Source organism: Carassius gibelio, chromosome B25 (genome assembly GCF_023724105.1).
Source record: "Carassius gibelio isolate Cgi1373 ecotype wild population from Czech Republic chromosome B25, carGib1.2-hapl.c, whole genome shotgun sequence".
Taxonomy (NCBI): Eukaryota; Metazoa; Chordata; class Actinopteri; order Cypriniformes; family Cyprinidae; genus Carassius; species Carassius gibelio.
This window is the reverse complement of record NC_068420.1, coordinates 5,401,342-5,428,488: the sequence shown is the minus strand read 5'-3', so window position 1 is coordinate 5,428,488 and position 27,147 is coordinate 5,401,342. Positions and strand designations below refer to the sequence as shown.

The 27,147-nt window shown below is 34.7% G+C and overlaps 2 protein-coding genes across 3 annotated transcripts; both read left to right on the top strand.

The window, feature by feature from the left end:
• The first annotated feature begins 335 nt into the window (after positions 1-335).
• pgghg (protein-glucosylgalactosylhydroxylysine glucosidase) lies at positions 336-8,774 on the top strand. 2 transcript variants are annotated; one of them, XM_052597526.1, is made up of 14 exons: positions 336-490; positions 962-1,230; positions 1,303-1,513; positions 3,018-3,462; positions 4,487-4,606; positions 4,687-4,818; positions 4,896-5,007; positions 5,308-5,380; positions 5,481-5,617; positions 6,316-6,449; positions 6,540-6,635; positions 8,059-8,156; positions 8,246-8,454; positions 8,553-8,774. In XM_052597526.1, the coding sequence occupies exons 2-14, from the start codon at positions 984-986 to the stop codon at positions 8,627-8,629; spliced, it is 2,091 nt and encodes a 696-aa protein (XP_052453486.1). In that variant the 5' UTR covers positions 336-490; positions 962-983; the 3' UTR covers positions 8,630-8,774. The 2 variants fall into 2 exon arrangements, with proteins under 2 accessions (XP_052453486.1, XP_052453487.1); XM_052597527.1 differs by having other exon boundaries at positions 363-490; positions 965-1,230.
• A 736-nt stretch (positions 8,775-9,510) lies between these two features.
• LOC128014173 (deformed epidermal autoregulatory factor 1 homolog) lies at positions 9,511-26,544 on the top strand. The gene is made up of 13 exons (XM_052597529.1): positions 9,511-10,014; positions 10,851-10,948; positions 11,960-12,089; positions 12,158-12,295; positions 13,389-13,528; positions 13,685-13,762; positions 15,702-15,743; positions 15,822-15,945; positions 18,103-18,219; positions 22,436-22,674; positions 23,748-23,813; positions 25,150-25,239; positions 25,316-26,544. The coding sequence occupies exons 1-13, from the start codon at positions 9,831-9,833 to the stop codon at positions 25,418-25,420; spliced, it is 1,551 nt and encodes a 516-aa protein (XP_052453489.1). The 5' UTR covers positions 9,511-9,830; the 3' UTR covers positions 25,421-26,544.
• Positions 26,545-27,147: the final 603 nt, after the last annotated feature.

Here is a 27,147-nt window from a genome sequence, read left to right as displayed (position 1 = left end):
ATTCTGACTTTTATTCTCAAAATTATGAGTTTATACCTTTTCTGGGGTTTTAAACTACAAAACAACTACAACTAACATTTAAAAACGAACTGTATCATAAAACTATCTGACCCACTTAGAAACAAATCACATCTGGATACGTTTGTTCAGTAGAACGTTTACTTGTTTAATTCCATTTAAGGGTGCATAGAAATAGAAACAGGCCAACGTGTTATGAAATAATTAAAAACAAATCTAAATTGATCATATTTGATTTTGATTTATCCATCCTGAGAGAAGTTATCACTATCACGTGTCAGCGCTTTCTATGTCCTAACAATATTTAAACTTTAATATTTCAAAATAGCTTAATTTTTTTAGACCGACCCACCTGACCAATCAGAGACGATGATTCGGTTGTTCGCCCCGCCCACTCCAGTCACCTGACTGTAGCGCTGCGCCTTTTACGTCCGCTTTCAACAGGACCACGTAATAAATGTTCGATACATCAGTAAGTACTAACGTTTTATCATTAAAAAAAAACTTTAGGAAGTGTATAACACCATTAATTTGATTGCTAGTCAAAGTGAGTAAACCCAGCTGTCTGTTTGCATGCAGCACTGATAAAGCTTTGATTTTTTTTGTTTACGATGGTCAAAGTATAATAGTCACGGCTTTAAATGACACATACAGTAAAAGTGTAGCAGCGAAACTCACAAAAGCATAATTTCATGACGCATTAAGCACATTTTATTATTTTGCATTATGTATTGAGTGTACACACATGTACAGTGTGTCTAATGTGGATGAAAATGACTATGAATAATGAGGATATTTTAGGAGATTTGCTGATCTTGACATAGTCATGAGAGTCTGTCTGTGATATAATCTACTCTTTTATAATTGTCTTGTCACATAACAATGAATAGGGTTCTTGCATCAAGATTCCACATCCCATCTTTCCCCATGTTTTTTTTTTCAGCAGAAGGTAGACTTCCCCAAAAATGACCTCTGACCCTGTCGACCCGTACATCTTCACCTCTGACTCTCTACCGTCCGACCCTCACTTCATGCCACCGCTCACCAACGGCCTGCTGGGATGGAGAGTGTTTGATCCAGTCATGCATATGGGCGGGGTTTATAACGGAGAAGGCGGGACTTGTCACCGCGGCAACATTCCTTGTCCTCTGGCCTTTCAGATGAAGATGGCAGAAGTGGGACGACACATGTACAAGTTAGACATGCACTCAGGTTAGAAGAATGCATGCACAGTATAATACTGCATTTGATCTCCCAGTACAAGACTCTGTTTCTATGCATCAGGTGTTTTCTCTCACTCCGTGGTCACTCCTCGTTTTGAGGCCACTCAGGTTTTGTACGCTCACCGGCAGAAGACAAACCTCTTGGTCATGGAGGTTCTCCTCAAACGCTCTGAAACCAGCACTGAACCAATCACTATTCAGCTAGAAGGCTCATTCAAACCCCAAAGTGATGACATTGTTTTCCAGAATGCACCGGACTACAAGGGCGGGAGGTACTTCTGTTTATATAATATTTGCATTCTGGATGTGTTTATAGTAAAATAAATAAACAAACCTACGTTTGCAAGAATAAAGTCACAATATTTTGAGGATAAAGTCAAAGTAGTATGAGATTAAAGTTGCAATATTTTGTAAAAAATAATTAATAAATATTAAATATTATTCTCAAAATACTATGACTTTATTCTCAAAATATTGTGACATTAATCTTATACTGCTATGACTTCTTGTAATGACGTTTTTGGAGTCAAATAAAACCAAATGTAGGTGGGGCTTGACCCAGAAATTTGTCTAAACTATGTGAAAAACTTATTTTAAATGTAATTATGTTACTTTTATAGTTAAAATATGACACGTGTCTTGCATAGTTCATGAAATTATTTATTATTCTTTTTTAAGAGATTTCTATAAATATCTTTTAATAATTAAACACAAAAATAGGCATTTACATTTTTTTTATAATGAAAAAAATGATCTTGTATTATCTATGTATTATCTGTGTTCCTGTGGCTCAGTGGTAGAGCATTGCGTTAGCAGCGTAAAAGGTTGTGGGTTCAATTCCCAGGGAACACATGTTAGGTAAAAAATGTTAGCCTGAATGCACTATAAGTCGCTTTGGATAAAAGCATCTGCTAAATGCATGAATTAAATTTAATTAATCTATTAAATATTAAGTATAAGTACTAAGTAACATAAAAAATATACAAATATGATTTATAAATGTAGGTGGGACTTACGTTTGACGTTTGTCAAAACTACATGAGAAAAAACTCACTATAAATGTAATCTTGTTCATTTTATATTTAACATATACCTTGCATAATTCATAGAATTATGTATTATTCTTTATTGCTTCATTTCTAAGAATATTTTATTAAATAAACAAAACAATAAGACTTTAAATATTTTAATAATTAAAATATTATATATTTTAATATCAGCAAAATATTAAGCAGAATAATGAAATATTATTCAAATATTATTTCTATATTATTAAATAAATGTTAAATAAAAGGAAAAGGTGTAGTAGTAGTGTAAGTTGATAAACTCTTATATTAATGACATGTGGCAGACAGAATTGGATAAATGTCATGAAAATAACAGATATGAAACACATCCTAGTGTAAGAATTATTATTATTGATTTTTTTTTTTTTTACTAATTTTAAATCTAAGTATGACCAAGTTGTTTTTACAAGGTCTCTTTTCGATTTACAGATGGATATTTATTTAAAAGCCTTATTTGCTGAACTAAAATGACTGTAAAACATATTTTATTGGATTGTACTGTTTTAAATGTAGAAGGACAAGGGTTTTATTCAGAGGTGTGTCTAACTGATTTATTTCAAGATTCATTTAAAAATGTATCACTTGAATGTATTTCAGAATTTTGAAATGAAAATAGCCTTGATGCTCATACGCATTAAAAAATTAATGAATAAATAAAAAGTTGCGTATGTTTGCTTGTTTCCCAGAAGTTACCTTTTTTTCTCTTCAGGCATATTTTTGGACAGACCGTCTCTTCAGAGGTTCCTGGAGGAATCCGTCCATCTGTGCACCTGATCTGGACCCCCATCACATCCACTCTCACCCTCCCACCCGACCAGAGCCAGTCCAGCTGGGTTTTCCTGGTTGCCGCTGCCGGAAGCGATGAGAGCGTCCGCTTGTGTTATGAAACTGGTTTGGGGCTTATTGATACGGGTGACCTACGCCCCTCGCACCTGCGCAGCTGGGCGGAGCTCTGGAAGGGGAGCAGCATAGAGGTGGAGGGAGCAGAGAGCCTGAACCGAGCTCTGATTGGCTGCATGTTTTATCTCCTCAGCTCTTTCTCGTCTTTAGGAGAGGAGGCAAACGCACCGCTCGAGTTTGGAGGCGTCAGTCCTGGGGGTTTGTCAAACGGGAGTGAAGAGGAGGATTACCATGGACATGTGTTCTGGGATCAGGTGAGTTTAACACAATTCATCTGTACAGCACTGGAGCATGATGATACTTTATCAAGTTATTCATAAACAGAGAAATTTATTATTTTTCTTATTCAACAAAATATATATATATATATATATATATATATATATATATATATATATATATATATATATGTATATTTATAATTATTTTAATTATTTTTCAGTATTAATTTCCAAATATCGTAATATAAAATATTTCAAAATGTAAAACATATAAAAGTAATAAATTAATTAATTAATAAAAACATCTGTTGAAACAATACAATTTTTATACTCTATTATACTATATATATATATTATTTAATAAATATAGCCCAAGATACTTTTTCCAAAAATAAACAAAAAATCTTTAAAAAAGATGTTAATAAATTGTTATTATATATTATAATCATTCATATTTATTATTAAGATTTATATTTTAATTATTAAAAGTTACTATAATTATTATTGTTGTGCTTGATTATTGATTACTAAAGTAATGTGATTATTTATATATATATATATATATATATATATATATGTAAATTATTCTAATATTTACATTACTTTTAATAATCAAGCACAACAATAATTACAATTACCTTTAATAATTAAAATATAAATCTTAATAATAAAATAAATGTAGTATAAAAGGAAAATATTAAATATCAAATATTAAATATACGTATTAATATACTAATATAGATAGATAGATAGATAGATAGATAGATAGATAGATAATATAAATCTTTTGTAAAATCATAAATGGCTTTGTTGTCAATTTAATCAATTGAATGCATTTATGCTTAAAAAAGAATTAATTATACACTTATATTAAATAATCATGATTAATTTTCAAGTGAAATATAGTAATATCAATGAAATGTGTTTTTCAATTTTTAAATGCATTTAATTAATATCTTGAGTTATTACTTTGTGGGGTTTTTTTTTCTATTTCAGACTTCCAGCCAGTTTGTCAGATCTGTGTGTATTCTGTGTGTGTCTCTGGCTCTCCCCTCAGGACACATGGATGTACCCCAGTGTTGCCCTCTTCTACCCCAGACTGGCCCGAGCTGTACTGGAATACCGTGCAGGAACCATAGACGGTGCTCGAGCAAACGCCCAGAAGATGGGCTACAAGGTCCAGGGAGGAGTTATTCTTGAATTATCCGCAGCTTTATATACTCTTATATTATTAACAGTTTCCACCTGTTTTATCAGGGACTGAAGTTTGCATGGGAGAGTGCGGTGACGGGCCATGACGTTTGTCCAGAGGACATCTACGCAGAGCAGGAGCTGCACATCAATGGAGACGTGGTGCTGGCTTTCCAGCAGTACCTTTACCTCACACAGGTACAGATGATGACACACACATAAAGACTGTACACATGTGTCAGAAGAGCATCACCCGTGTCTCATCCATCACACAGGACCTGGAGATGTTCAGAGAAGCACGGGGCAGTGAGGTGGTGTGGGGCGTCGCTGACTACTGGGTTTCACGGGTGACATGGGACCCCACTGAGCAGCAGTACCATATCAAGGGTAAGCAGGTAGTTATCATTAACTAAAACTCTGACTACTTTGGTCATGACATTAACGGTCATGCATGCATTTTAATACTTGATATAAAGGTTTAAGTAACATAGAACTGTTTTAAATTTAATCATATTAGTTTTGAATGATTCATAATGTTTTGTGTTGCATTCATGACTGGAAAACCAACAGATGAATGAAAAAAAACAGAAGAAATTAAAAGAGAAATGGTGCGTTAGAGCCAGTTGGAATGCTTGACTATCTTCTTGTTTGGATGTTTTGTGAGGTTTCGTGTTGTTTGTCCATTAGGTGTGATTCCTCCTGATGAGTATTACTTCACTGTTGACAACTCTGTGTTCACCAATGCCATCGCTCAACGCAGGTGTGTGTGATCGCTCATAATTAGAGTCATTGATTTGAACAAAGCCCTCACCCTAAGTAGTTAAAATAGAAATAAATATTTGATTTGTTTTCTTGTTTAGTCTTCAGTTTGCCGTGGAGTTGTCCGGTCTGTTAGGGCACACGCCTCCTCCCTCTTGGCAGGACGTTGCTGATAAGATCAAAATCCCCTTTGACCCGGAACTGAAGTATCACCCAGAGTTTGACGGCTACACGCAGGGTGAGACCAGGGAGGGTCACACTTGTGATCTTCACGGTCAAACGACCGAACACCTTAAATGTAACTCCGCCTTTTAAATTCCATTTTTGAAGCCAGATTAGCGCCATCTGGTGGAGTAAAATAAGAAAAACAACTGCAGTTCCATGGTTTAACCTGAAGATTCCTATATAGCTCTATATAAAAGGCCTATACATACTCCGTTTATACATTTACCGTATTTTTCGGACTATAAGTCGCACCTGAGTATAAGTTGCATCAGTCCAAAAATACTTCATGACGAGGAAAAAAACATATAAAAGTCGCACTGGACTATAAGTCGCATTTATTTAGAACCAAAAAACACGAGAAAACATTACCGTCTCCAGCCGCGAGAGGGCGCTCTATGTCTTCAGTGTAGACTACAGGAGAACTGAGCAGCATACAGCGCCCTCTGGCGGCTGGAGACGGTAATGTTTTCTCGTGGTTCATGTCAAATTAATTTTGATAAATAAGTCACACGTGACTACAATTTTATAAAAATGTAACAAAATGAACAGGAATGTTTTATCAGAGCTTAGTTCTTCTGGGTCTGATCTGATTTCAGTTTTCTGAATCGTTTTGGCTGTATAGTTATCGCCATACTAATTAATTTGAGTGTGTATTATTGTGTTTGTGCCAAATCAAAATGAGTTTGTACTGATGCATTATATATTCCACAGGAAGTGGAGTCAAGCAGGCTGACGTGGTGTTGCTCGGATATCCGCTGGCAATGTCCATGACCCCAGAGGTCAGACGCAATGATCTGGAAGCATATGAGGCCGTCACTGATCCGCTCGGACCGGCCATGACATGGGTAATCACACACTATGCCTCCACCATCATGCTCTGTGTGGGTTTTTAGGATTTTTCACACTATATTTTCTTGTCAAATGTCTGTTTGTAGGGCATGTTTGCTTTGGGTTGGCTTGAACTCGGAGATGCTGAAAGAGCCCAAAAGCTTCTGCAGAAATGCTTCAAAAATATACAGAAACCATTTCAGGTACATTTTTGCAGTATGCATTAATTAAAATTAACCAATAATTACAAAGAAACTGCAAGTGGTACATTATAAATAAACATAACATTTTGAAGTAAAAAAACAAACAAAAAAAAAACATATTTTTGTAAAACATATTTCAGAAGTCATTGCTTTTTTATTTTATTTTTTAATGGAAAATAAGTATACAAGCAGAGCACACTGTATGTATACCGTATCCCACAATGCAATGCAGAACTTGACCTTCTAAGTTGGTAAATAAACTGCAAACTATATAAGATTCTTTTTACATTTAAAACAATTCTAAAAATGACATCATATTTACATCTGGACCCTTCTGATTAGACCCTTGTGGGGGAATCTTTTTATTAGACTTTTAGTACTTTCTGTTTGTCTTTTGATATAATTTTTTTTTATACATATTTTTAAATTATGTATATTTTTAAATTACATATTTAAATGTAAAAAAAAACAACGGAAACTTGTTTCTACCACAGGATAAAACAACGTATCATAATTCACCCTTTTTGTTCTTGGGATTTATATGTTATATCTCACAAGCTCTGTCATTTTTCCTCGTAATTTTAAATTGTGAGATATAAACTTGCTAGAAAAAGGTCAGAACCGTGAGATAAAAAGTTGTGAGAACAGAGTTGTGAGATGTAAACTCAGAGTTCAGAGGGAAGAAAGTCAGAACTGCGAAATATAAACTCTATCATGATCAGATTTGAGTTTATATCTCACAATTTTGACTTTTTTTCTTAGTATTGCAAGTTTACATCTTGCAATTTTGAGTTTATTTCTCAAAATAGTGTCTGAATTGTGAGATAAAAGGTTGCAATTTCATTTTTATTGTTCCATATTCAACAACTAGAAAAATATATAAATTCTCCACACTATTTGATTACATTGAAAACAAAAAAAAACAAAATTGAAAACTGCATAATAACTACCGGTATATGTAACCTAATCAATATGCAACATAATTAAGTTGTGACAATAATAAAACACAGATATTGCGCTTATGTGACCCTGCTAAATAAATTGAGATTTATACATTGTCAGAGCACAAAAAATCGAAATATTGAGAAAATCACCTTTAAAGTTGTCCAAATTACGTTCTTAGCAATGCATTTTACTAATCAGCAGGTAATATGCATTGCAAAAACGAAAATTAACAAAATATCTTGATGGAACATGATCTTTATTTATGATCCTAATGATTTTTGACATACATTTTTTTTTTTATAATTTTCACTCATGCAATGTCTTTTTTGCAATTGCTACAAATATACCCCAGAGACTTAAGACTGCTTTTGTGCTCCAGGGTCACCGCAGTATACTGTACACATTAAACAATATATTAATACCCTAGTATTTCATGTCAGATATCTCTGTTATCTGTATTATCTTATTCTGTGTGTAGGTGTGGAGCGAGTCGGCTGATGGCTCTGGGTGTGTGAACTTCCTCACCGGTATGGGTGGCTTTCTGCAGGCAGTGCTGTTTGGCTACACTGGCTTCAGGTGACAAAATCACTGCCATCTCGAAGCATCAGTCGCTTGATCACATCCAGACGTCACTGTGTGTCTCCTTCCTGTTCTGTGTTGTTCAGGGTAAAGAAACAGCATCTTGCCTTCGCCCCGTTGCTACCGCAGGAAGTTGATGCGCTCAGTGTGAAAGGTGTGAGTTATCTTGGCAGCAAGATGGACTGGTTGATAAAGAGTGTGGAAGTGAGTGTTTCAGTGAGGGAGTCTGGGAGTCAGGAGCCGTGCGCTCTTCAAGTTGTCCTGAATTCTGGAACTACAATCCCACTTATTCCAGGTAATCAATGACAAACAGCAGTAAACCAGCAATGACTGATAGGAATTAGTGGTGTTCTCTAGAATAATTTAATTGGTTTAATTAAATGTTGTCCACAGGACAGTCGGTGACATTTCCGCGGCAGCCTGGTCAGATCCGTAAAGTGAATTCTGGCTCTTACTGCTGGCCCGTCTGATGATCCACATTTCTACTTACCTTTTATATTTCAGTATACTACTTTTTACTGTAATAATGTAATGTACTCTTATAATGCCAAAAATATATGCATTATTATTATTATTATTATTATTACATGAATCACAGTATACTCTGGAAAAAAAATTACAATAAAAGATAAAAAAAAGAAAAGTTTTTATTTTTATTATTGTTATTCTTTTTTAACTATACACAAATCAATGCGTTTGATGAAACTCAATTCTTCGTTTGCTATGTTGAGAAATGCTTTTGTAGTATGTATTTTTTAATGGTGACTTCTGCTTTCATAATGTAAAGAAGAAAAAAAAAAACCACAATATTTTTAAGCATTGTATATTCTTAAGTAATTTAAAAAAAACTATTAACATCGATAACCTTATTGTAAAATTATTTTTTTGAAAATGTGAACATCAAGACTACACATTTAACTATATTTTTGTAGTTCTCCTCTGACTGCATTTTTTAACTTTGTACATTTATATTTACATATATATACACACACACACACACACACACACACACACACACACACACACACAGTCGTGTGAAAAAGTTAGAACACCCTATTGAATTCCATGGTTTCTGTATCAGGAGATAATAAAATAATTATCTGAATTTAATAGCTAAATAAGATATTAAGCTACATTTTAAATTAGAGGGTTTATATACACACACACACACACACACACACACACACATATATATATATATATATATATATATATATATAGTGCAAATAATTGACAGAGTTTTAATTTGTTCAGCTTCTTTAAGGATTTAAATAAAAAAAAATCGAATAATTGTTAAATGCCAAATCTTTGCAACAATTTTTGTTTTGTTTTGTGATTTGTCTTCTGACTAATCACGCCTGATATCGAGCGTTGTTTCGTGCTACGTCGTGTTCTTTCGGTAATTTCCGTTTTGATTCGGTAATTTCCGCTTAATCTCCTTCCTGTGTTGATCCCCCGTCCCCGGCAAAGGCACTCGGAGGCCATTATCCTGCAACCATTCTTTTCTTTCATACCCGAAGAAATAATTCAATATTTTAATAATTTCATTATTTATTCGTGCAAGTTGACTAAGATCTCGCTGGACACCTGCAGCTTTACAAATCGCGAGGGACGCGCGCCTCGTCAATCCTTCGGAAAGTTTCGGCTGCTTTCGTGCCCCGCTGTTGTGAAATGGACGCGACTGAACCGGCGGCGAAAGCGCTGCAGCTGGGCGACGCGTCTGCGGGAGAGACGGCGGGCTCGGATACCGAATCGGAGGCCGAAGTCGCCACGATGACTGTGATGGGAGAAGCGGCAAACATCGACATCACCGAATCCCTACCGAACCCCGACGACGGCGAAACCGCGTTTGCAGGTCAGTGTGCGCATGCGCATCAGCTGATTTTATGTTTATTATGAATAATTGATTATTGATAACAATGGAAATCTATTTCAGTGTACATCATACTGTCCATTTACCCATTTAATTATCTTTTTCAGACGGATTAGTATAAGGCTTGTTTTACCAACGTTAATAGTATAATCTTTTGTTTGTTTGGTGTGAATCGGAAACAATTCTCCTCACATCAGACTCGCAAGTAATAATTTTCTTCGCATTGCATTTATCAAAAGTGACGTTTATAATGTTACAAAAATGTTTATAACATCGATCATTGTTTTTATGATGAACGGCAGTTTAAATAAAATATAATTGAGCTTGCATGATATAAGTATATTAGAATAAGTATATTAGAACGATTTCTGAAGTATCATATATATAGAGAGAGAAATGTATATCTCATCTGAGAGCTTCCCATTGATGTATGGTTTATTATGATCGGACAATATTTTGATGAGATACAACTATTTTGAAAATCTGAAATCTGAGGGTGCAAAAAAAAAAAAAATCGGAATATTGAGAAATTCGCTTTTAAAGTTGTTCAAATGAAGTCCTTAGCAATGCATATTACTAATAACAAATTAAGTTTTGATATATTTAATGTAGTACATTTATAAAATATCTTCATGGAAAATTATTTGTACTTAATGTCCTAATTATTTTTGGCATAAAAGAAAAATCAATAATTTGACCCATGCAATGAATTGTTGGCTATTGATTTATGTGTATGTATGTGGTCCAGTACGTCATGTGCACAAACTCTACGAGCATTGTCATCTTCCCAAAGTCTTAAAGTCGGTGTTTGTTTGCAGAGGTGACAGCCGTCACTGTTGGGGACGTCCAGAGTTCAGATGAGACTGTCTTCACCTCCACAGTGGCCTCAGCAGCGTCCATCCCTCGACACGTGCTCGTAAGATAAGACACCTAGGAATGATCTCATGTTAAACCGTCTTGAAATTGACATGATGCACAATACATTATTTTGTAAATACAAGGAATGGAAAATCAATGTAAAAAAAAAAAAAAAAAATCGAAATATCTAAAAATCATGAAGTATTTAATAATGTTAGCTTTTACATAATGGTAAATGACTTTATTGTAATGTTTTATTCATTTGAAAACATCACATATAATATATGCATTTTATATTTTTGTCGTTGGCTGGCTGATCTATTTATATATCTATCTATCCATTTATTTATTTAATTGCTAGAAGGTTTTTTTCATTGAACTTCTTTAAAGAAACCAAACCCGTAGCAGTTTATTGTATCTATATTTATATATCATGATAAAACTATTTTACATGTCCAAAACAGGATTATTTTAGTATGATTTAGATACTATTATAGTTTTTATGAGTAGGTTGAAGTAGTTTATATATATATATATATATTACATTTTATTAAGTGTAGTTAGTTTTATGTGTATTTGCCATTTTTATTAGTTTTAGTTTTTTTTATATAATTATATATATATATATATATATATATATATATATATATAAGAAAATTATTTATATAAAATATATATATATATATACATGCATTACCTTATAATATTTTATATTACATTATGTAGTATAAATATTATAATTTGATTAATAATATGAATTATGCAATATACACTTTTAGTTTTTATCAATTTTATTTTAGTAATCATTTTAGTACATCAGGTTAAACTAAATGAAAACAAGAAAGTTTTTTTGCCAACTATCTGAAATGAAATACACATTTCTTATATTTTATTTCATGTCAAGTATTAGGATTCCTTTTATTTTAAGTAACAAAAAGTAGTTTTATGGTATTAGTTCAAAATAATCATGATGCTACCGTCGTACATTTATTTATGGGTAGTGTGAAGTAAATGTAAGGACAGGTATGTTTTGAATCATATTTAATATTTCTTTAACTGGTTGATGTAGACCGGCAGAACCACGCTACAGATCGGAGACAGTCTGAGTACCCAGAAGGCCACACTGATCGTGGTGCACACAGATGGGAGCATCGTCGACGCCACAGGGCTGAAGGGAACCGCCACACCAATGACACCTGGTAAATTTGATTTATTTGGTCTTAAATGAACTGCAGTGTTTCTACATGTGTCTGTTCTTCCCTCTCAGGCCCTCAGACCCCGAGCACCCCTCTGATGTCTGGACACGTCTCCAAGTACAACTGGGATCCGTCGGTTTATGACAACGAGCTTCCGGTCCGCTGCAGGAACACCAGCGGGATCCTGTACAAAAACAGACTGGGCTCAGGTAAACAGCCGGCACAAGAGGGCGGCACTCGGCTGACTGATGAAACTAATTCAGCTGTGTGTCCAGGACCTGTTTGAAAACCTCTCAGGAAGTGTGCAGGTGCAGGGTTCAGAAGCTAGCAGGACAGTATTTACAGTAACAAAGGCTGCATCCTCATTTGTATGCTTATATTACACAGTAGGATTTTCTTTGTAGAATTGGTGGGGGATAATGAAATTGCGATTATTTCTGAAAAAAAATAGTTTTTAAACACACTCAAATAATGTTTGTTTTCTGTGCTTGTCTGTAGGGCTGCACGGTTTGCTCAGGATTTGTTATTCTATATGAATATGACTATAAAATAATAGTAATAATAATTATTGTAGTTATTATTCTTTCAGAATAAATAAAAAAAATAAAAAATAAGGTGTACTGCTATTGTAATATTTCACTTAAAATTTTATTTAATAAAATAATTATATTTAAAATTTAAAGTACAACCAAAATTACAATGCTGCTATATTTTTGAACATTTAAAATTATTATTAATTTATTAAAAAAAAAATTGATGATCTAACTACTTATTAATATTATAATTGTTATTTTATTTAGCAGTGAGATATCACAAGAGTAAAAAAAACTGCAGGTAAAGTTGTCACAGCAGGTTTTAAATGAATCATACACCTCAAAAAATGAATTTTAAGGTTATTAATTCAATAGATGATGATGATTCCAAGAAAGTACAAAATAATACAAAAAATAAGGTAACACTTTATAATATGATTCCATTTGTTAACATTAGTTGCACTAGCTGCATTAGTAAACCATTTATTAATCTCAGTTATTGTTTATTTCAACCCTGACTAATACATGTTTTTAAAATGATGTATCTGTTGAAATTATTTAATTGACCTGAGGTGATCTAACGATTAACAGTTGTGTTTTATTATCTCACATAACTTTTGAAATCCACTGGAAAATGGTATACGATTTGGGCAGCTTTGGCGTACTGTTTTCTATGTAGCATGATTTAAGACACACTCGTGATTATTTAGGATGCATAATATAGGAATTGGGACACATCCGGTGACTGATCTTTAACCTTTGACCTCAGGGGGAAAAGGGCACTGTATCAAACACAACAATAACTGGTACACCCCGACTGAGTTCGAGGGTATGTCAGGGAGAGCGAGCAGCAAAGACTGGAAGAGAAGCATCCGCTACGCTGGCCGACCTCTACAGTGTCTCATTCAGGTCAGACCGGCCGTTGGAGGCCACACACACACACACACACACACACACACACACATCATCATATATGAATATGCACAGATATACACAGCTCACAGAACAGCCCACAGCTGGTGTCGTGTTTAACTGAAGTGTGTGTATGTGTGTGTGTTTTGACAGGAGCGTATCCTGAACCCTCATGCAGCGTCCTGTACGTGTGCGGCCTGCTGTGACGATGTGTCAACACTGAGTGACATGGTGACTCAATCTCATTATTATAATCATAATCATACCACTGACCTGGGTTTTCACATACTCAAGAGTAAAGATGAAAAAATTAGGGCCAGGACTCGATTAAAAAAATTAATCTAATTAATTAGAGGCTTTGTAATTAATTAATCGAAATTAATCGCATATAAATATTTGACCTGAGAACAGTGAGAAGTAATTTTTTTCACATGGATTTATAGTATACCATTGAATAATGACTGAATACATAAGCTTAAGCAACAAAATATTGTTTATTTTTGTTCAACCAAGTCTAGCAGACCAGTGCAATTTTTGCCATGAAGTGTAGCAATAGCATATTTAGAAACAATTTAGAAATAGTACATTTCAGAAATTCAGGAAGCTTATAGGTGCTGGAACCTTCTGTAAAGTGTTTTTTAAGTAAAACACAATACTGTCAATTACATTCAGAACATTAGAAACACCGACTATTAGAAAACATCTCTCTGTTGCTTCAGAGGCCATAACCTTGGCCAAAACAATAAAGAGTTCAACATAAGCTGTTGCACCAACAAAATAATACATAGTTCAACATAAAGTTTAAAGTCCACGCTAGCTGCTATATGTTTTGCGTTGAGGTGATACTTGAGGCTCGATGAGCTGCGGTGATATGCGAACGCTAGTCGGTGCTCCAGTATAATCGGTCCGCCGAAACTCATCCAGTGAGAAACGTTCCGCGGTGTAAAAATAAGTTATTAAAAATGCGCGAATTTTTTTTTGTGTAATTAATTAATCTTAGTTAACGCGTTATTTTTTGTGTAATTAATTAATGTCAATTAACGCGTTAAAGTCCCGGCCCTAGAAAAAATACATATTTTTAAGAAAATGACAACTGAAATGAAATAATAAATACAAATCAAACAAGAATGTTAATTTAAAAATACTATACTAATATACTAAATAAAGTAATAAATAGAAAAAAAATGGTTGTCTAAATTACACATTTTAGCCTGGCCTTTTATTGTGTCCAGTCTAAGACACACCTGTGTAATAATCATGCTGTCTAATCAGAATCTTGATACACACCTGTGAGGTGGATGGATTATCTCTGTAAAGTAGAAGTGCTCACTAACACAGTTTTAGACAGATTTGGGAACAATATTTGAGAAAAATAGGCCTTTTGTGTCAATAGAAAAAGTCTTCGATCTTTGTGTTCAGCTCATGAAAAATTAGTACATAAACAAAAGTGTTGCGTTCATAATTTGTTCAGTATAGTAATGGCCAGATTTACGAAACAGGGCCAAATTATCATTAGAGTGATATAAAATAAATAGATAAATATTGATTATATAAAAATCCTAAATATTTATTTCAATGATGTATATTTATAAATAAATATTAATATGATAATCTGAATAAAAATATGTATTATGAAATTAAATGAAAAACGACAGTAAATGTTTTTGAGTGAAACTATACATTTATATATTAATTATATTATAGATGATCATGATATAATACTTACGTTGTTATATAAGTACTATTATTATTATTATACAATAATATAAAGTCATAAAGTTAAATATTAAAAACAAAACAAAAATATTCAAACTAGCAATATATTAATAAATGTTATGTTAAAATAAAAATATATACTATGAAAATTAAAGAAAATTAAAAACAAAAAAGTTATGGTTTTGTCTAAATCAGAGTGAAATTCAATTATACAGATATATGAATGTTTATTTTATTTATTTCAATTGTATTGTCATATTAACATTATTATAAAACAGTAAACTAATAATAATAATAATATAGATTTAATAAATATAAATAAATATTCATATTCTGCAAAATATATGTATATACAGTGTAAGCATGTTGCATGTGAATCAGTGCATCTGTGAGTCTATTTTGACAATCTTAAGTGAAAAAGTCTTGCTTGTATAACAGAACGTCTCTTCTCCAGTGTACGAAGGAGGGATCTTTCGGAGGAGAGAACATCTCGATGGTAATGAGTAATGTCTGAAGTCTCAGTCGTGATGCCATGTTGCTCTAGAGACTAATTCTGGATTCTGGTGCCCTGCAGACGGGCCCCGTCAGACTGTTCGTCCCTTATAAAAGAAAGAAGAAGGACAGCGAGCACGCAGCTTCTCCGGAGAAGAGGGAAGTACAGTCTCCAAAGAACATCACCCTGGGTCCTGGAGCAACATGTAAGATCCCTAATGTTCCCTAATGTTCTCCTGATTGTGATGTTGTTAAGAAAAAAAATCATTTTGCAGCTAAATGAAAATAAAGTGGCTTAATTTCTTAATTTACTTACCATGAGTTATACAGAATAGACTAGAGCTGTAATCGGGCCTTAAAAGTTAGGCCCGACAGGACCCGAGCCCGACAGGTTTCAGCCCGAGCCCGACAAGTACATTTTGATTGACAGCTTTTTTAAAGCCCGAACCCGTTTACAGCCCGACATTATTCAAATGTGCGCACGCACACAGCTCTTTTGCCTTTTGCCAACAATGAGCAATTTATTCATGTTTTAACATAATTTACTCATAACTAACGTAGACTAGACCACTTGGAAGTTGGAATAAAGAAATAAAATAAGTCCTCTGTAACATCGTAACATCTCAGCATTCTAGACATATGGGCTCATTTAACCTATAAATAGACCAACGCACCAATAAAAACGAGTCATTTAAAAAAAAATTAAATTAAGATAAATTTTAAATTAAGATGGGTATTTGGCAATAACGAAATTAAGATAAAGGCTCCGCCGGATTTGCTTTATTTAATAAAAGAATAATGCCAACATTAGCGTAAATACTCTGTCAACATTATGCATTTAAGACTCATTTGAAAAACCTTTACTCACAGAGATTAGGCTAGGTCTACATGTTTTTGTGGAGGAAAATGATTGAATCCATTGTAGATGTCTTCAGCGTGTTCCTGCGGTCACTGATGGTGCGTCATTATTCACTCATTATTCTCTTTATAAGCATGGTTAAAACTTTTCCACACCTCAGACTTTGCTTTAGTTGCTGGTGCAACCAAAACGTAATCACCAGAGGCAAGCCTCCGTTACACCTGCTCAGCATTCATTTTCGCATCTTTCTCGCGCTAATCGAAACACATCACATGACCGCTCGTTTACCTCGCAAACCAGAGCGCAAGCCCGAGCCCGGCCCGAGCCCGCGTAAGATGATAGAAATTAAGCCCGAACCCGTCGGGTCCCGACGGGTCCCGTCGGGTTCGGGCAAAGATCTTCAGCTCTAGAATAGACTCTACTAACAACTAACAGCATCACAAGCTGGCATTGATGTAATATAAAATATGTATATATACATCTATATTCTCTCTTGCTCGCTCTTTCTTTATATATCTGTGACCCTGGAACACAAAAGCAGTCTGGAGTCGCAAAAACACATTGTATGAGTCAAAACTATAGATTTTTGTTTTATGACAAAAATCATTAGGATATTAAGTAAAGATCATGTTCCATGAAGAATATCTTAATTTTCAAAAAATTGACACTTAAGACTGGTTTTGTGGTCCAATGTCGCATGCACACACACACACACACACACATGTTTGTTTTTGTGAAAAGTGGGGACATCCCATAGATGTAATGGTTTTTATACTGTACAAACTATATATTCTATCGCCATTCACCAACCCTACCCCTAACCCTAACCCTCACAGGAAACTTTGTGCATTTTTACTTTCTCAAAAAAACTCATTCTCTATGATTTATAAGCGTTTTGAAAAATGGGGACATGGGTTATGTCCTCATAAGTCACCCTCTCCTTGGAATACCTGTGTCATACCCATGTCATTATACAGAGTTGTGTCCTGATATGACACAAGAGCACGCACACACACACACACACACACACACACATATATATATATATATATATATATATATATATATATATATATATATATGTATACACATACATTCATATGCAAAATGTATCATTTTCTGTATCTGGCTGAAATATATATATATTTTAATTATCATTAATTGAATATTGTATTTCAGTTAGGTAATATTTGCTTTTTTATTATTATTTTATTTTGTATTTTTAATAATCATTTGTGATTGATTTCATGTATTTAATTTATTTGAATCAAGCAATATTTCAATGAAATATTAATAATATGTTAAAGTTTATGCAAAAGAATAAATATTATCAATTAATATATGTTGTGAAATAATGAAAATGAATCATACAAATGTTTATTATATATTTTTTTGTGTGTAAGTATTATTTAATAATCGTATTATTCCAGCATCCGGAGATCTGTATCTTTATTTCTATCAGTGGTTCTGACTCTCAGGTGTGATTCTGTCTGTCTGCTCTCAGTTACAGTGACTCCGTCCGGACAGATCACCACATCAGGAACGCTGACCTTTGACCGAACAGTGTCAGGAGAGACAGGCGACAGCCCAGCGCCCGCGGACGTCTTCTCCAACACAACCAGTGAGCGCTGCCTTCACAAACACTACAGACAAACAGTGTGCTGGCTTGCTGTATGAATTTAATCTGTATATTCACTACACTTGCCAAAATGTGCAGTATAGAACAGAGCAGACTGCGAGGAATACAGTCCCACTGTGTATGAAAACTGGATGAGTAAAAACAGCCAATCGGATTAAAGCTCTTGCGTTTCTTTGTGTGTAGTTTGCATCAGGGGTCATTGACTGGTCTGTGATCGTGTCGTCTGAGGTTGAGACTCTCTCCCCCTCTGAAGCACAGGATTGGCCTCTTTCTGGCTCGTTTTTGGCTGGAAACAAAAAGGGCTGTTATTTTTAGTGCCCTTTGTGTGAGACGGAGGCCGTTTGGAGCTCAGCGTGAGACTCTGATAATGAGTTGTTCTGTGTTTCTGTACCCCGGCCAGTTGAGGGTGACTTCTGTTCAATGGCATGTTTGTAGGACAGAGGGCGCGTCGGGTCTGTCCTCATATGGGTCACGTTTGGACCGTTCGAAGCCATCCTGTGAGCAGATGGCGGGACATTTGAACGTCTGTGAACTAGTGATTCATTCGTTATTTCATCAGTGTTTCTAGAAATTATGAATTAAGTTAGCACTGCTGAAGTTGATGCATTAACCTTTGAGAGGATGCTATTAAAATCACTACATGTTTGTTTTTGTTTTTTTCACATCTAGCAAATTTGACATTTAAGACCGTTTCATTCTCCCAACGGAAAAAACAACAACTTCTAAATGTTTAAAAATGTGAATGTATAAACTTTCGATGTTTTCCTGGCCATATTTGTAATGATATATCAGTATGTTATTTAAAAAAAACTAAATTCAGTTAAATCCTATTAAATGATCCAATTAAAAACTTTCGCCTGTTAATTTAAACAATTTACCTTTCCTGCTGATGTCATCAAGACAACTTACGGTTCACAATTAGATCAATTCCTGACATTTGAAGTCATTTGCTACTTTTTTTAGCTCAGCAATGGATGCTCTGCAGTGAATGGGTGCCGTCAGAATGAGAGTCTAAACAGCTGATAAAAACATCACAATAATCCACACCACTCCAGTCCATCAATTAAAGTCTTGTGATGTGAAAAGCTGCATGTTTGTAAAAAAAAAAACAAATCTATCATTTATGCGTTTTAACATTAAACTGCTGCATCCATTTAAAATACTATTCATATTTTTTATAGTATAATGATGGTATCTATTGATGGATTTGTTTCTTACAAACATGTTTTTTCTCTTCACAAGACATTAACTGATGGACTGTGGTGTGGATTATTGTGGTGTTTTTATCAGCTGTTTGGACTTTCATTCTGACGGCACCCATTCACTGCAGAGCATCCATTGGTGAACAAGTGATGCAATGCTACAATTCTCCAAATCTGATGAAGAACTCATCTACATCTTGAATGGATTGAGATTTTTGGCATTCTGGGGTGAACTATTGAAGTACAAAATTACCAAAATATTAACAAAATAGTTATTTTTGTTTACTGACACAACCAGTGATCCATACATTGCTTTAAATCCACCTTTCAAAGTCTTTCTGTTCTTGTCTTCTCTCTTTTAGAGAGAAAGGATCATGGTTTGACTTCTGTCTGAGGGTTGATTTCTGAAGTTGAGGGCAGTGGTCCAGTGTAGATGTTTCGCTCCAGGGAGCGTGACCCCTGATTGAAAGCGGCTCTGTGTGTCTGATCCACCACTGTGCTCTGTGTCTCGGGAAATCAGCCGTCTCTCCTTCTTTGTATCTCTGTCAGGCTGTGTGTGTCCGAAATGCTTCAGCACTTCTCTTTTAAAGCATCCTGACCTTGACTCGCTTGGACTGATTCGTAAAAATAACCATAAAACAAGTGTGTCCACAGCCCTGGACCGTAATATTACAGAGAAAATTTATTTCTGCCACAGGAAAATGGGTGCATATTCTCACACCTCCAAAGTATTGATGTAGGACCAGTGGCCTAGTGGTTGATGCACATGCTCAGACACATTGAGCTGTGGTGCTCATGTGGCCACTGTCAGTTCAAATCCACCTTTCAGGATTCAAGGGAAATAAATAAATGTATTTTTATAAAGAATATACATTTTAGTTTTTTAGTTCAGCTATAAAAATATATATATATATATATATATATTACATTTGGTCATTTAGCAGAAGCTTTTATCCAAAGCGACTTACAAATGAGGACAATGGAAGCAATCAAGAATAGAAAAAGTATAGAGCAAGCTAGTGTTAGAGGTCTTTTTTTATAATTGTATAATAAGTGAAGAAACGAAAATAGATAGAATAAAAAAGATTAGAAAGGTAGTTTTTTAAAGAATAGTGAGTGCTAAAGTTAGAGGGTCAAATAAAGATGGAAGAGATGTGTTTTTAGCAGATTCTTGAAGATGGCTAAGGACTCAGCTGCTCGGATTGAGTTGTGCAGGTCATTCCACCAGGAGGGAACATTAAATTTTAAAGTCAGTAAAAGTGACTTTGTGTTTCTTTGGGATGGCACAATCAAGTGACGTTCAGGTACCGTCGGATCATCAGGATGGAATGAGAGGTAGAGTTAAGTGTCATCAGCACAGCAGTGATATGAAAAGCCATGCTTCTGAATTACAGAACCTAATGATGCCATGTAGACAGAAGAGAAGTGGTCCAAGAAATGAGCCCTGAGGCACCCCAGTAGTTAGATGTTGAGACTTGGACACCTCACCTCTCCAAGATACTTTGAAGGACCTATCTGATAGGTAAGACTCAAACCATTGAAGTGTGGTTCCTGAGATGCCTTTTGCCAGTAGGGTTGATAGGAGGATCTGGTGGTTAACTGTGTCAAAAGCAGCGGACAGATCAAGCAGGATAAGTACTGAAGATTTGGATTCCGCTCTTGCCAGTCTTGGGGCTTTAACAACTGAGAGCAAGGCAGTCTTGGTTGAATGTCCACTTCTAAAACCAGACTGGTTGCTGTCGAGGAGGTTGTTTTGTGTGAGAAAGACAGAAACTTGGTTGAACACAGCTCTTTCAAGTGTTTTTGCAATGAAAGGAAGAAGGGAAACTGGTCTGTAGTTCTTTAAAAGTGATGGGTTGAGGGAGGGTTTCATAAGTAGTGGCATTATACGAGTCTGTCTGAATGATGGTGTGTGTGTGTGTGTGTGTGTGTGTGTGTATATATATATATACTTGATTTTTAGTTCATTTTTTGTTATTTTAGCTTATCAAATTAAAAAATATATATTTTAATATTTTAGCAATATATACTTATTTTCTATTTTATTTCAGTTCCTGTTTATTTTACTTCAAGTGCAAAAAGAAAGTTTTTTAGTTTTTTACTATTCGTATCTGTAACAACCCTGGAGAGATTGCTTATGGTGTAGCATAGTTTAAGTGATTCTTTACTTGCATTTAAAATTACATTTAAATAATTATTCTTGACTTGACACACATATCTTAAATATCTGTAAAATAGATTTTATAACCATAATCCTAATCACAAATTACTGGGGAACTACTGGTAAAATGTGGAAACTCTGTGGCATTTCACGATTCAGTTTTGCCCTCTTCTTCTCATTATTCCACCCTCCCTATTAATAAAAGTGACAAAAAGGCCAAAAAATAAAAAGCTACATTTTATATTCTTGCTCATAACCTTTTCGTTCTGTGAGTTCCCTAGTATGAATACCCAAGTATGTTTTGTCAGATAGAAGCCATGTTTGTGTTAAAAATAGATGCGCTTATCTCAGAAATAAGGGGATAAAGTGAATTTACTAACAGAAGGACATATCAGAAGTGTTGAATTATGGGAAATGTTTGAGCTGAAACACACAGACCGCTGTTGGACTATACAGCCAGAGGCTCAGAGTCCATGTTTTGAGGGCACGTTCACATATGTTTCATCCTGAAGACAAAGAAACACAAATGAGATCAGCTGTTTTTCCTAGACGGCATTGAGATTCAGTGGAGAGAAACATGAAATTTTGTTTGTCTGGGTCGAGTCCTGACTGAGAGTGTCCTCTCCTGTCTGTTCGGACCTGGTCTTTTTTAGAAAGAAAAAAAAAGAAATGTGGGTCAGGGTTAAAGGGAGATCAGATGAGGACGGACTGTAAATGTGCTAGTCAAGGTTGTACCTTTACAAAATCACATCCCAGAGGACATTTATTCACACAGAGGTCTTTCATCACTCAGGAGACGCAGGTTAGGCTTCATCTCGAGTGTGTTTCTCCTCAGTGTTCACCAGCCTTCCAGCGCTGGCAGTGGTGCAGTCTAAACCCTCTCCATCCGGGCCGCTCACGAACGGGCTGGAGACGGCCGAGCAGCGCACCTGGCTTTATCTGGAGGAGATGGCCAACACGCTGCTCAACAACGCACAGCAACTCAAAGTCCTCATCGCACAGGCCAAACAAAGCAGTCAGAGCGGAGCGCATGCCCCCATCAGCCCCGAGAAAAACAGCAGCATCAGAAAAGAGGTGACAGAAATACTTCATACAAACAATTACAACCACAAAACTGGCCTCAGGTCAGTGTTGGGCTAAATTACTTTTAAAAGTAATGCTTTACAATATTGTGTTACTCCCTAAAAAAAATAAAAAATTATAAAATAACTAATTGCATTTATGGAAAGTAATGCATTACGTTACTTTCGTGTTACATTTTCTCATCTGGACTGGGTTTGTTTTCTGTTTTCGGCAAATGTAAAAGCACTTTCGCACTAAAAGTCAAATGAATGAGCCTCAGCTATTTTGGATTGCATGAGTCATAGGATGCTGGAGAAGAAAAGTCAACACTCTTCAGCAAAACAAAACAAAAGAAAAGAAACACAAATGTCATGTTCATCTAAAGTCATTTTTTGCTTATTAATATGGTTAAATCGGATCATTGAAAGTCAGCAGCAAAGATGAATAAAATGTGACCCTGGATCACAAGATCAGTCTTAAGTCTCTGGGGTATATTTGCAGCAATGGACAAAAAAAACATTGTATGGGTGAAAATGATTGATTTTTCCTTTATGCCAAAAATTATTACGCTATTAAGTAAAGATCATGTTCCATGAAGATATTTTGTAAATTTCCTACCATAAATATATCAAAACTTAATTTTTGATTAGTAATATGCTTTGCTAAGAATTCATTTGGACAACTTTAAAGGTGATTTTCTCAATATTTAGATTTTTTTGCACACTCATATCCCAGATTTTCAAATAGTTGTATCTCAACCACATATTGTCCAATCATAACAAACTTATTTCTTTAGCCATTTATTTAGATTATGTATACATCTCAATTTTGAAAAATATTAACTTGTGACTGGTTTTGAGGTCCATGCTCACATATGTGATTAAATACATACAGTATATTTATGTTAATAACTTACTTGGAAAAAGTAAGAGTTGAGTTTTAAGTCATAAAATAGTGCACAGGGACTTTATTTGGGAAATTAAGTCAACAATAACTGAATTCAAAAAATGAAGTGTACCAATGGGGAGAAGTTTATTTTCTGACTCCTATAAGAAGCATCACATATTCATGTTTTTGTCTCTCAGTCCTTTCAGAGTCAGCTGTCGCTCAGTGAAGAACCCATAGGGAAAATCACTCAAATTATCATCCAGGTAAATCTCTCTCTGTTATCATATCCATCTTATTTTGTTCCCATTAAATATACTATTATACTTTTTATTCATATTTAGAATTTGACTATATTTTAATATTATTTATTTATTTATTTATTTATTTATTTATTTATTTATTTATTTATTTATTTTAGTAGTTTTTAATAGTACTTATTAAAGTATTCAAACTTATTATTACTTGCTAAGGTTTTAGGTTTATAGTAACACCGGCTAAGTTTTGCTTTCAATTTCAGTTTTCAGTTGTTCAGAAATGGTTTATTGCATTTACTTATTAATATAAATCAAAACAATATTATTCTAACCAAGTAATATTAGTTTAACTGTGGGTAGTTTATTCTTAGCAACAGATCTGCGAGAGCATTAAATATATAAACGTGGCTCGTCAGAGTAATGGAGCAGAGCTCTGAGGTTTATAATGTGGCTCGTGTGGGGATCTGCTTATGTAGTTGGCGTTCTCAGATGTGTGTGTGGCGATCAGGCCGGACGGGTGGTGTAGAAACACTGACCGTCACACACCATCACCCGCTGTGCTTCGCTTCAGATGTGACAGAGAGAGAGAGAGTGAAGCAGGACTATCAGAATCTGCAGCTGAGAACAGATGCTCCAGGGGAAAACGCCAAAAGATCCCAGAGTCTTTGTTTGTTTGAAATGCTAGTCTGTGTTGAGGCCAAAACGAACCTTCTATTTACTCACTCTTTCTCTATTGAACACTAAAGAGAAGATTTTGCAGAATGTCCAGGCTGCTCTTGGCAGGAGATATGTGCTTTGATATTCACACTGTTTTTACTCGTACTCACAATGTTTTTGACAACATAAATTTCTTAAGTATATTAATAGTTGTCACAACATTTTAGGCCTAAAAATGATGAATGCATATGATAATAATTTTAATATTACGAAATAGTATTTATTCATATATATAATATGAAGAGTTTATTTGCAAAAACTGAAACTTTGTTTTCTGGATTTTGTTGTTGTTGTTGTTTCTCAAGCAAAATAACCCAACTGCAGTTTGATTGAGATTAATTGGAATGCACAATGAAAAAACATGATTTTAAAATGGAGTTGTGTTTTTTGCAATGCTTTTTAAATTCCAATTTAAACTGTTTTTGCTATTAATATTTGAATGCAAGTAGAATTCAAAGAAATTTATATGACTAATTAATCTTATAACTAGAATAGTTTTTTTGTTTTTGTTTATAGGATAGATAGATAGATAGATAGATAGATAGATAGATAGATAGATAGATAGATAGATAGATAGATAGATTAATTCTCTTAATAGTGACACTAGTATGTTTGTTCTGTGCTCCAGCACACATGTGTGAACTGCGGTCGAGAGGCGTCCAGTGAGTGTGCGGGCTGCCATAAAGTCCATTACTGCTCTGGCTTCTGTCAGCGGAAGGTGAGTCCAGCCCTAGCGGTCACCATCACATCACAGCGGCTACAGCCTCTTTATTTCTGGATCCGTCTCTCTGCAGGACTGGAAGGAGCATCAGCTGAGCTGCTGTCCCTCGGGCACGACGCTCAGCATTCAGGAAGACGCTCAGATGGCCGGTGTGGAGGTGGAGAAAGGGAAGGCCTAGGACTGAGACGTATGAGGTTTAGATGGGTGTTCACTTCCGTTAATGTGTTTTAGTTTAACTATAAAGCCTCGGTGTAGCAGCCCATTACACACTGTGACATATAGGGCATACATGGATGATGTCTGTACTTTCTGTACTATTTGAGCGGTTTCACTCTCTCTCTATGGATTTGATATGTGAATATGATCCTTAAAGTGGTAGTTCCCCAAAAATCATTTTACTCATCCTTATGTTTTTCCAAGACTGTATGACATTTTGAACACAATGCGTTGTGTACAGGCTCACAATTTCCGTAAAATGAACCGTTTTTAAGCTCCTAAAAGGAAAAATGGAAACACAGAAGTAATCCACATGACCTGAAATGTAAGATAATCTCTCAAATCTATAAAAGCTTGTTTGCGCCACAAGAAAAATAAAATGAAATGGGTAATTGCGATTTATAAATTATGTCTTACAATTCTTTGAGTTTTTTTCTCAAAATTCCGATTTTTCTCTCAAATTCTGAGGAGAAATTCAGAATGTGACAAACTTGTAATTGCTACTACCTGTTTTTAACCATGAAGGGGAAAAAATGTTTTTTTTTTTTTTTTTTTTTAAAGAATGGTGAGATTTATTATCACATGACGGAAACAAAAAACTGAACTGTGAGATGTGAAGTCAGAATTGGGAGAAATAAGTCAGAAATCGGAGTTTATATCTCACAACTCCGATTTTTGTTTTTCTCAGAATTGCGAGAAAATGTCTGATTCTGAGATAAAAAGTCACAATTACCTTTTTTTTTAACCCACAATGGTTACTTCCTTATAAATGTCTCTAATGCTTAGTATTTATTTTATATTTTTCACATTAACGTCTTGTTTTGTGCAAATATTACAAATTGAAATCAGAGTGCAAAGAATGGGTAAACTCTTTATAATAAAATTACAAAACGTATTATTTTGTGTCCTACAAGCAAAAGTCAGTCAAACAGGTCTGGAACACCATGAAGTTGAGTAAATGACAGAAGTGGATTTTGAATTACTTCTGTAATTGGACAGTAATGTATTTTCAGAAAATAATTCTAATGAAGGATTACATTTTTACAGTGTTTTCAAAACAAAAAAATAAATGTGTTTAGCTTTGAATTCTTTCATGCGTCTTTATTCATTGGATTTTGGATTTGAGGCCACACATATGATAACCTTTTTTAATGTATATGACACTTAGAGATTAGCTGTTTTTTATTATTTATTTTATTTTTTTTGTGAACCACCAAACACAGAACAAAGCTGACCCATTCGAAATAATCCAGAACTAAAGTTACATAAATGCTAATGTGCTAACTCACAACAGTCAAATGAAAGAAACCTCACCAGATTTCACATTTAAATTCCCTGTTGTTCACCTAAAGAAGTCTTACTATCTTACTTACTATCCACTCGGTCATAATTTAACTTTTCATGACTGCTTTCCACTCTATTTCTGAACAGGCCATTTTGCTAACGTAGCTGAATGACCTTTATATGCAAATGAGCTTTGCATGTGAAATGAGTATTCATAAGCCAACATCAGCCTCTAAAACAAAACTGCCTTAAATGTGACATTCATCAAACAGTCAGCAAACAAACTGTTAAAATCAGACTGATATGATTAGACATCCTGTTCAATTAAACTGTAGTCACTCTAATCAGTGGAAATATGTTTCATACTTCCTTTTTATTAGCTCACTGTGATTGGGTTACTAAGAA

Bases quoted from the DNA above. Each gene is read 5' to 3' on its own strand.
- pgghg (XM_052597526.1), top strand. From the start codon at position 984: ATGACCTCTGACCCTGTCGACCCGTACATCTTCACCTCTGACTCTCTA. The intron at 3,463-4,486 runs GTGAGTTTAACA...CTCTCCCCTCAG, and splicing joins GACATGTGTTCTGGGATCAG to GACACATGGATGTACCCCAG. The intron at 5,381-5,480 runs GTGTGTGTGATC...TTTCTTGTTTAG, and splicing joins AATGCCATCGCTCAACGCAG to TCTTCAGTTTGCCGTGGAGT.
- LOC128014173 (XM_052597529.1), top strand. From the start codon at position 9,831: ATGGACGCGACTGAACCGGCGGCGAAAGCGCTGCAGCTGGGCGACGCG. The intron at 12,090-12,157 runs GTAAATTTGATT...CTTCCCTCTCAG, and splicing joins CGCCACACCAATGACACCTG to GCCCTCAGACCCCGAGCACC. The intron at 12,296-13,388 runs GTAAACAGCCGG...CTTTGACCTCAG, and splicing joins CAAAAACAGACTGGGCTCAG to GGGGAAAAGGGCACTGTATC.